This window comes from Acanthisitta chloris, unplaced genomic scaffold (assembly GCF_000695815.1).
Source record: "Acanthisitta chloris isolate BGI_N310 unplaced genomic scaffold, ASM69581v1 scaffold26888, whole genome shotgun sequence".
Lineage (NCBI taxonomy): Eukaryota > Metazoa > Chordata > Aves > Passeriformes > Acanthisittidae > Acanthisitta > Acanthisitta chloris.
In genome coordinates, this window is record NW_008689079.1 from 39,454 (window position 1) to 50,347 (window position 10,894).

General features: G+C 46.6%; 1 protein-coding gene across 1 annotated transcript in view; it reads right to left on the reverse strand.

Annotated features, from left to right (window-relative positions):
- LOC103808512 (unconventional myosin-X-like) overlaps positions 1 to 10,894 on the reverse strand; it is a gene marked incomplete at its 5' end in the record, with an annotated part of 47,201 nt that overhangs the window by 35,594 nt on the left and 713 nt on the right. The window contains 3 exons of the mRNA XM_009081302.1: positions 1,033 to 1,167; positions 1,409 to 1,596; positions 5,825 to 5,983. Coding sequence (XP_009079550.1) covers positions 1,033 to 1,167; positions 1,409 to 1,596; positions 5,825 to 5,983 — 482 coding nt within the window. The remainder of the gene's footprint in view (positions 1 to 1,032; positions 1,168 to 1,408; positions 1,597 to 5,824; positions 5,984 to 10,894) is intronic.

Below are 10,894 nucleotides of genomic sequence, written 5' to 3' on the forward strand. Positions count from 1 at the left end.
GAACACAAACAATAAAACAGGCACTTAAGTAAACATCTTTTCTCCCTCTTCCCCAGGTTTACCTAAAGTCAAACACCTATTGTCCTCCTTTTCTTAGCCTCAGCTTTCATTTTTACCTCAGGTAGCACCTTGCAACTCCCCCCACAAGGCAGCACAGGAGCCTGGGGTCACACACATGGGACTGCTTATTTCTGTCCCTCTCTGCTTCCTCATTTTCTCTGCTGTTCTTTGACTCTTACTGGTTTTCCTCAGCTGCACTCCATGTCTTCAGGTTTTCCTGACACCTTTTTCCTTTGCAGCCCTATTCCAGCGTGGGTCACCTGTGGGCTGTGGTCCCTCAGGGGTGTCCCTGCCCTGGCATAGGTCATGGTTCCTCAGGGGTGTCAGGACCTCTTCTGGCATGAAGGCTTTGCCCCAGAGCATGTCGTCATCCCCTCATGGCTGCCTGCTTCTCTCCCAACACATTTGATCCAGGTGCCATGTGCTTCCCTGCCTGCCTGATGCCTTGTCAAGGTTTAGGCAGGTGGTGGTGGCTCCCTGGTGTCAGCTCCAGCCAAGATGAGCTCTGACCACGTGGGCCCCCTTACAGCTCCCATGGATGGTACTCCACGAAATCACTCAGCTGGACAGCAGGAAAGCTGCAAGGCAGCCCATGGGACCCCTGAGGGTAAGACATACCAGCAGCCTGAAACACATGGAGGCCAGGGGAGAGCAAGGGCTAATGGAGGAGACCAGGAGTCAGAGCATGACAGAGACTTGCTGTGAAGACAGCCACAACCAAGAACTGAAGCATTAATTCTCTGGCTACCATGCACACCCCACACTGCTGCTGGAAAGAAGCCCATCCATCCACAGACAGCTGGGAGAGCAGCCAGGATGAGGCATCCTGGCGAGACCACAACCTTCACATTTCCCTGACGTGACACCATTTAGGTCTGTGATCCTCCCTACCCAGGTCCAGCTCCATCCAAAGGCAGGGCACCCAAAGGCAGACTGCCCCAGCATGCTGGGTGCCTGTGTGGGTGACTGTACCTGCTTTCCAGGATGGCTTCTTCCACGCGAGTGCTCTTTTCAGCCACAGGGGCTCCGAGGGAAGTCTGGCTCATGGCTGACAAGAATTTCAGCAGCAACTTGGTGCTCTCAGTCTTTCCAGCTCCACTTTCTCCACTGTTAAGAAAAAACATACGTTTCATTCACAAGTCCAGGACAGACAGAGCTGATGACCATCCCACCCATGGCACAGAAGAGATTTCTAGGAATAAACATGTGGTGTCTCTGCTGTGACAAGCAGGGATCAGGCAAAGGTAGGGAGAATGGTGTGGATGTTTAGGCAGATGTCAATGCAAATGGAACAGCAGGAGCAAGGCATGTGATGCAGTCAGGGAGTAGCTGGTTCTCCATTTCTAACCTTATCAGAACACACTGGCTGTCATGACGCTTCCACAAGCAGCAGTAGCACTCGTTAGCGGTGGCGAAGATATGGGGAGGCAGCTCACCCAGCCGGTGCTGTCTGTACAGGTCTATGGCATCCACACTGTACAGACCAGGGATGGGTTTGTAGGGATTTACTGATGCCAAGATGGAACCAATGTTTGTCTAGGGGGAAAAACAAAACACAGCAAGGAAATAAAGCTCCCGGAAAAAAATCATGACAAACCCAGACCCTGAAATAACTCATGGTGGAGAGAAAAAGCCTAAATAAGGATGTAGAGCTTCAGCAGACAGCTCCCCAGTTTGGCAAAGAATGTCAAGTCCAGGGAAGGGGCTGCACAACTGGGTATGGATGGGACACTGAATTTTGCTGCTTTACAATATTACATTCTTATCCTGTTGTCTTTGCTAAATGAAGCTTGCACAATTTAAAAACATGAAGCCATCTTCATACACAGCTGCCTTGCACTCTGCTTGAAGCTGAATAGCAGAGCCAGGACTGAGGAGTGTCAGGAGATGCTTTCAATGCCCCTATGCATAGTCTTAGGTAGAGGGGGATTGGCAGGGTTCAAGCACCTCCTGAACAAAGAGGTGTGACACAGACACAGCCACGCATATAAGTGTGCAATGAACCACTAAAGCATGCAATTTTTCTTCTGCTGAAAAACGCTGTTTAGAGCAGCTTAAATCATTTGGCAAACCAAATCAAAATTGACAGCTGAAGCTATGGATTTCAAGTCAAAACATTTCTACATTTTCTAAACATTTTATTTTGAAAACATTTATTTTAAAAATCTCACAGTTCAAAGAAAGAGTTAGTAATGTTTAGAATAAAATACCCAGAGCCCAATATTGAATTTTAAATGTATTCTTCTGTGAAGTCAGAAGGAAATGAAATTTGTTTTTTGGGGCATGACTTTGTCAGTTCAGCCAACCAGCTCAAATCCAGTTATTCTCAAAGCTGCAATTCGGAGCAGTGGTGCCACCCTGCTCCTAACGATGGCTTTATAACATGGTCAACATCCAGCCTAAATCCTGCTGCTGGTGCCGTGGCCTCCTTCACAGGGACATCTTGGTCTGCTCTACTCCAGGAATACCCATTCTCAGCAGAGATGGCAGAGGAAACAGATTGCTGCAGAAGGTGACAAGCTTTGTGGTCAGATACAACATCTAGTATTATTTCCAAGCCATGAACTACAAGTCATCACATACATATAAAACCATTTGAATGCATCCATTGGAGAAGCTGTAAATGAAACACTTGGTGACAAGAAAGATGCATCCTGTCAAACGCAATCTGGGGCCATAGCAATGCCAAGCTCTGAAGCCAGAAACCAGACTGATAAGATGCTGTAGTCATCAAAATATTTAAGACTCATTTATTAAAGCAGCAGTCAGAGATCATCAGGGAAAAAAAATCACCTAGGCCAAACTGCATTATCAGTATGAAAAGGCTAGCATGGAACAAGTCCTGAGGACCCTCTGACATGGAGGTTTGTGAGCAGAAATATAATTCATTGATGATGTAAGCAATAAGCAAGCACATGATCTTTGGCCAGACAGGTGGAAGGAAAGAGGAAAGCATTAAGTGAGAAAACATGGATTGGGGAAAAAGCATTGTACAAGCAGTTGAGCAAGAGACATTGTCCAGAGACTACAAGACAGAGATGTCCATCCTAATACTTCTCCCAGACTTTCACAGCATCTTTTCCTCTCAGAAATTTCATTTTGCATTTCCCATTCTAGTTTCATCTCTCCCAAGGAACAGAGCTCTAGCTGCAGTCCTTTCCAGAACTTCTTCTGCTGCAGCCATCTCTTTCAAAGGTGTTCCTAGGAAATTTTTCCATCTGCCAGTTGCAGTCTCCTCATCACCTGCATTCCCTTATAGACAATTTCTATCCATAATCTTTAATTGCAGCAGCATTTGTGCACCAAACACATACATACCAGCCACTCTGTTAGCAAAGTGATCACCCCAAAGAACAGTCCAGAGCAGGACAAGCCGCATGTGGCATGCCTGCCTCTCAAGACAATAGATCCTGCTTTGGTGGTTAGGCATGGCAGAGCTCAGAACAGCACAAAATGTGGCAGTACAGCCCCTGACTCATTTATACATCACTCACATTTTGTTGGGTCTACTTTTACTAAGGAATAGAGGAATGGCAAGAATGAAGGGGGAAGATGCACTCCTAAAAGCTGCAGGCTGTTGTGCTCACATAATTTCCTTAAACAGCTGGGTAGAGCTTAAGTAGTATTTACATGGAAAACAAAAAGTACTGTTGAGATTGTCAATATTCCTGTAGTAAATTAATTATGGGTACCACACCAGACTAGATATACTGCTACCTGTAGTCCCTGATCAGAAAGAATCTGCTTTAGGAGCTCATGGTAGGATGCCTCCAGGCATACAGCTCAAAGCTGCACTGACCTTTTTCACAGCAGTTGTCCACTTCACTTTCTCAGTTTTCCATCCTCTAATTAATTATTATTGTTATTATTTACTTATTTTTAATATCAGTTATCAGTATTCCAGGTTACCCATTCTTTCAGGTGAATTTGCTTTCCAGAAAACTGTATTTCTTACCTGCTTTTAATCTCTCCAATTTCCTTCCAAATATTTTTTCCCCTGACTGATAGGCATAACTCCTCTCAGTGCAGCTTGAGCTGCAACCTTAGCCTACTATGTTCTATCTGTGGAGACTGCTGAGGATGATATTAAATAAACTCCAGTCCTGCAACATTCATGGTATTCACAGAGCACTGCAAGTCATTAGGTGGCACTACAGCTGACATTCTCAATTTCTGCTTAACTGAAAACTATGTGCAGGTGGGCTATGCCAAAAACTCATAGTGATAAGGTAAGTGTAATATTCATGTCTACACAGCAGAAATGAAAACCACCACTTGTATGGTTTGGTGTCCTCCAGGTCAGACATTGCTCAAACATATACCCAGATACAATCCCACTCTGAGGCAGGTCTTAAAATTCTTCACTGCCAGGTTCTTTCCAGTGCTGGGCATGTTACAGAGGCCAGGCCCCTTCATACATCTCCAAAAATTTCAGACCGGAGGTGCACAGCTGACATTCATGCACTATGCAAAGGCAAAAAATGAGGTGTAAAGGTGTTAAACTTTAGCACCTTTACACATGGATGGAGAAGGCACAGAGCTAATGCTGCATAGGAATGACACATCAGAGCGAGAGGAAAAGCTTAAGGAGATACAGGAACTGTGACACTGTCACAGTGCTGGTGTTGTGGCATTTCTGGTACAAGGCACAGACTGAAAAGGGAGAAAATCCTGCCTCGCATTTTAAGGTGTGAGGAAGAGGAAACAGGAGGAATATACTCAAATGGGCCAAGAGCTCTGAACAAGTACACAGCATGTGTCAAACACAGGACAAGTAGAGCAGCAAGGACATGGGCCATCAAAATAGCATGTGCAGGTGGGTACTGTCACAGGGTCACAAGGCTGTGTTGATAGACAACAGACAAGGGGGTCTACAGCAACAAAGAGAATTTGCAGCCTCCTCTGCACCCGGTGGAGGAGATGGTTCAGAAACAGGGTCACTTTACTGAGCACTTCCTGGAATACAGGTGCATATGGTTTGGTTGCCTTGATAACAGTTGCTATGCAACACAGACAGGGATTTACATTTTTCCTGTCATAATCTGGAAAACTCTGTGTGCACATAACATGGACAAGCAGGGTAAGAGTAAGGCAAGGTAAGGCAGTCTGTGTAATATATCCTCCTTGTCCTCTCCATGTCTCAGCAGAGCACTCTGCCATCCTAGCACTCCAGGGATGCCTTATCCCTGGTGTGGTTTTCCTCGTAAGTCCCTTTCTTGATGGCCCGAGAGGAAAATCAGGAGATGCTTTGAGTATTCATCTGTGCAAGGAGAGCAGAGCAGTTCAGAAAAGGCACAACTGCATGTAAAAGCAGAAGAATTAGGCAGTAAGTTTGTATTCCTAGTTCTGTTAAGCAGTAGCTTCATCTGTCTGGATCAGTTGGGATGCCCAGCAGCAACCTGTGTAAACTGCACTTTCCAGTCTGCTTGGCCATATAAACCACAGAACAGCCATAATGAGGAATCTAGGGAATGTGAATGACAGCTCATCAAACACAGGTGTTCATGGAGGATACAGAGCTGTGCAAAACTACCACAAAGTCTAGAGGTGTTTTGGAAGTTCTTCCATAGATGGAAAGAGGCCCCTAGGGGTAGGATCTCACAGGGATGATGAAACTGGCAAGGCAGAACAGCCCCTCTAATTCCTATCCACATGAAACAATACTCAAATGAAAGAAGGCTAACATCAGTATTTCACATGCAAAGCCCTGAAGCTAAACAAAAAACATCAGCGTTAAGGGATGTGGCCCAGCTAGAGCACTTACATAGATGTTACCCTGTTGGTAGCGCTGGTGCAGGTTAAGTAGGATAGCAGCTTCATGCAGATCTCCCAGCATGGACATGTCTTCTACCCCATCAACGCTGGTCTGGTGCATTGGCAAAACCTTTTCTCTGGAAAGGGAGGCCTTGGGGTACTGGAATACCTGGAAGAACGGGGAGAAGAACAAAAAAAGCTCATGACACCTGGGCACATGGTTGGATTTCCTACCAGAAATGCACCCCTTTATACTTCGGCACTGGAAAAGGAACTGAATAAGGCACAGATCTGCTCCCTATTTTTACAGTCATAATTTCATTCCTGTTCCTACCGATTTGAGCTCTCTGGCCAGACACCATACAGCATACTCCCTTCTTTTGCTACAGAGTCAATCTCTCACCCTCACTACTGATGGGGACAAAACAATGACAGGTTTCTTGAGTTTCACTAAAATCCCCCTAACAGGAGCAAGGCACCAGGCTCCAGCTGCACTAGGGCTGGACAGGTATTAGAGGCTGCACTAATGACTGTGAATAACAATGGCAGCTGCTCTCAAGAGACCAGGAACAGTCTCACAAAGATCAGGTCTCTGACTGCAGGGAGGTTGAGGCAAAGCTTATTCACATTCCAGATTTGGCCCTGCACTCTATAGAATCAGCCAGAGAGCATCTGGGAGAGGTTATCATGTCAAGAGCAAAGGAAAGCAAAGCAGATGAGAAGCCAAATAAAATAGTGACATCCTGTGTGTGTGCTGGCATGTATGTATATGGTTTCAAAATATTTGTACAGTGACTTCTATTAACTTCTATCACTGCTCTGGGAAACACGCACATCTCTTTCTGTGCAGTTGCACTCTTCTTGCCTCAATCACTGCATCCTTCTTCCTGCTAGAGCTTCTTCTTCCTCAATAACCCACTCTTCAGCTATCAGGTCATCTTTTTCACCCCCTTTCAACAAAGCTGAGACTATGTGGCTGTTCCTCTCCACTACAGGCGCATCCCAGCCCTCCTTTCCTCCTCTTCATGCACGATGCTGGCATTTTACAAAAGTTATTTCAGTAGCTTCCCACTCTTGGATTCAACCATGTGCCATCTCCCACCCAGCATCCCAAGCTGCACTAGATGGTAAGACCCAAGACAGACAGATGGGAGACTTCATACAGGCAGCCTGAAGAAGGAAACTGGCCTGCAGTAACCCTTCCAAAGAAACTTGGGCCTTTCCTTCCCATCTGTGGCTCTGGTCTCTACATCCTTTCCATCCCTACTTGTCAGCCCTCCTGGGTGCCAGCAAGAAACTGATGGACTCCGTAAAGGATGAACCATGATCTGTAGCGTTGATCTAACTAGATTCTCCTGCCTGCTTTCCTGGAGTGCTCAGGCTGCCATAACTGCCAGGGAGAGGCCATCCCCACAGCTGCAAGCTGCAGACAGAATGAGGTCACCCTGCCCCCTCCAGCAAGCCACTCTTGCAAGTCCCTTGCAGGGCGCTCACTGCTGCAGTGCGTTGCAGGTGCCCAGTGAGCAACCCTCCTGGGCTCTGAGCCTGCACCCTCCCAGTGCAGAGAAAGAATAATCCAGCACAGCATCCCCTTACAAGATTGCCATGATGCCTGCACAACTGAAATAGCATCTCTGTTCTGGAGGGAGGTAGGGAAGAGAAGCAGGCTCACTTCCCCAGATGTGTTCGTCCTAGGTCTGCCCAGTCACACCTAATGTGGCAACAATTTGGTCTCTTCCACTGGCAGACTGCCCCACAGCCCCATTTTTTAACCAGGCAGGAGACTTTCAAAAATGCATAGTTCATATTCATGAGCAATGTAGAACAAAACCCATTCCAGCATACAGGCTCTCTCTCCAGGCCTCTCTGGTCACCTCCACACCAGTTCTGCACCTGGGTATCAGAGAGGTATGACTGCCAGCAGCACGACCCCTACTCTGCAAGCATGGTCTGAAAAAAAAACACATCTGGGTTTGGTTTTTTGTTCATCATGGCAGAGACCTCAGGCAATTTCACACAAGAACTGAGGGAGCAGGAAAGGAGAACGGGACAACTAAATTGAGGAGAGAGTATAAGCTGCAGATGCACAGCATAAACTGGACTTTGACAGGAACAAAACCACTACAGCATTTTCAAACCATAAGGCAGCAAACAACCCTGGCTCTCTCTTCTCTGCTGACTTGGACAAATTTTGGAAGGGGGCAAGTACAACATGGTATGACGTGATCCTTGCTTACATCTGCCTGGCACTTACTCACTTACCACTGCTTTGTCAGCACTTGTGACCATTTGGGCCAGAAGAGAAACATTAGGAAAACCTTTAGAGAAAAAGCTGAGTGGACAAGTGTCCCAGAAGATATCAGGCATCTGGCAGCAGCTGTGCCAAGAGGCTGCTATGCATGAAAAGTAACTGTGTGATGAGTCAAAACTTGTTTCCTTGGTCCTGTAGACAACATGGGAGAAAATGGAACCCTGAAGAGCAACAGGGGTCCTAAATACACGAGTAAATGATTAGTAGGGGTTAGATCATCACCTGTTAAACCTGTCTTGAGCCTCTTGATTAGTGTTATTCAGACATCCCTCTCTAAAAAAAACAAACTGGTCCAACATCCTCAAAAAGTTAAGCAGGTGCTCTGGCAGGACAACAAAGGTGTACTAGGAGCATTGGTTCTGGTACCCTCTGGGCAGAAACACTGCAGAGGGGAACTATACTCCCTGAAGGGGCAATCTTATGCCACACTGACATTCTAGCCAAGGTCAAGATGTCACCTGTCTGCCCCTGAGGCTGTGGAGGCCTGATGCCCTTGCACATCACCGCAACTGTAGCAGCTCACCCTTCCTCAGGCAGAGGCTGGGTCTCCAGCCCCACTGAGGTTTTGGAGGTGATGTCTGTGCCTCTGGAAGGCACTTGTGACATGCAGGAGAGTTTTCAGGTCTTTCCTGGCACTGGGAGAGAGGTGACCATTAATTTGCCCTCTGCCCTCCAGGGGAGAGAGTAGTTTTCAGTCTCTCTATTACCAACAGACTGCAGGAATCACCTAGGGACCTGGAGACAGACACATGGTGGGTTTTGTTCTAAAGAGTGTCAAAGTGGTTTTCTCCAAGATACTCAGAGGTTTCAGACACAAACATCCTTAGAGCCCCAGTAAGCAAGGTCTTGTTACCCCACTGCTCACTTATGGACCCTTCCAGCAATCTGCCAGGAGAGCAGTTTGGAGAATTCTCCCCATCATCCTCTTCGAGGCAAGGTATGCCAGGCTGTAATTTAGCACAACTGAGGTGAATATGATAGTTGATAAGTGAGAACTCAAACTGATCTCTCACCAACGTTGCCCCTGGAATATCCCCTTTCCAACAAGTTGATACATAAATAGGAAGTTATAAGTGTTAATAAGAAGATCTTTTCATTTGTGAAGGAAAACAATCAGCTTTCAGTCTAACATGCACCTCACAACACAGCCAAAGATTTCTACTTTCTCCCCAGTGATAAACTGATTCTGTCTCAGATTTAGCCCACAGTTGGAACAATATGTCCATGACTCTCCAAGTCCCTGCGATAGTCAGAAATAAAGCAAAGCCTGGCCAGCAGACAAGCCAAGATTAGGATTGCCAGCCCTGCTCACCAGGCTCAGGAAGGGAGAAATGATTGCTTCTCAAACTTAATTCCATCCATTAGTGCCATCCTGAGTGCATGAGCAAAGCTCCCACCCAGCATCTGAGCTATGTTTATCCGTAAAGCATTTGGCTGGTTTGTCTGGACCATGGTTTCAAATCCTGTGTTTCATAAACATCAGCTCCTCCTTTCCTCCCAGGAAGTCACATTTCTCATTGATTTGTTGCTTGAGGTGTTTTTAAGGAAGGGAAAACAAATGACAAAAGCTTTGAAGCATGACTTCTCACCTCAAAGCTGCAAGAGCTGCAGGGATGCTGGGCCACAGCAAACATGAGGACACTAGATTTAGGGGTCCTAAAAATCATAGGGATGAACTGGTCCATTCAACCCAAAGTGAAGACATATTCATCTGGGTTTTCACCTGGGGAAGGACTGCCAGTCCCTCCGACAGGTATGAAGCAACGAAGGTGACAGGCCATGGAAGCACACTGGTCAGCTATTGTGGGGGACACTGAATAAAGAAAGCACTTTAATGATCACCATGTGCTTTTGCTGCATAAGCCATAAAGCACATGCACCTTCAGTCTAGTGGCTGTTTCTTGTTTCATGGAGGAAAAAAACCCCACAAATGCAGCTTTTTTATACCTGTGAGCCATGCAGCATTATGCTGGTGCATATCTTCTAGCACACAGGCTGCTGGTGGGTGCACTCACCCAGATGGCTCTAAGGTGGGATTTCTGGTGTCCTTTCAGAGGTGCTAGGTGAGTTTCGAGGCTTTTACAAGGCCAAAGGAGCATATCAGAAGAGACAGAACCTAGAGAGTCACAGAAGTACTGACCATTTGTTATCCCTCCTGCTGCATTACCTGTGATGAATACCCCTGTGACCTCTTAAAACGTGTTAGTGACTATCCAGCACTCCCAAATAAGGCAACTCTTCAAGAAAGGACTTGAGAGATTACAGCATCCAAACGAAAAATTTGTGTTTGCTAGGTAAGCTTCCACCTCTGAGAAACAAATTGGGCTCTTTAAAATGAAATGATGACTTGAAATCTAGCCCTTTCAAAGCAAGACTGAAAAATCTGACAGTCCTACAACTGACTCTCCACAGACTGGAGTCCTAAATCCCCTTTCCCTCTGCATCCTCCTGTGTTTGCCAGGTAAGAGGCTGAAGAAAATCTGCCCACTTTTCTGTAAGAAAGCAGCTGCCTGCCAAAACAGCTGAGCAGATCTAATTGCTCACTGCTGGAGGGCACAGTCCTGCCCATTTCCCCCTCCTCCTTCCAGCCCAGGCACCAGTCTGACTCACCAAGAACCACCATGAAAGCACTGGATAGTTTTCCCAGGGTTAGCCAGCAGAGCTGACTCACTGAGGACTTGGATGATCCCCAGAGGTCCCTTCCTACCAATATTACTCCACGAGCACTACAGCAGATGCACCAGGGAACCACAGGGAGCATAGGGCTGG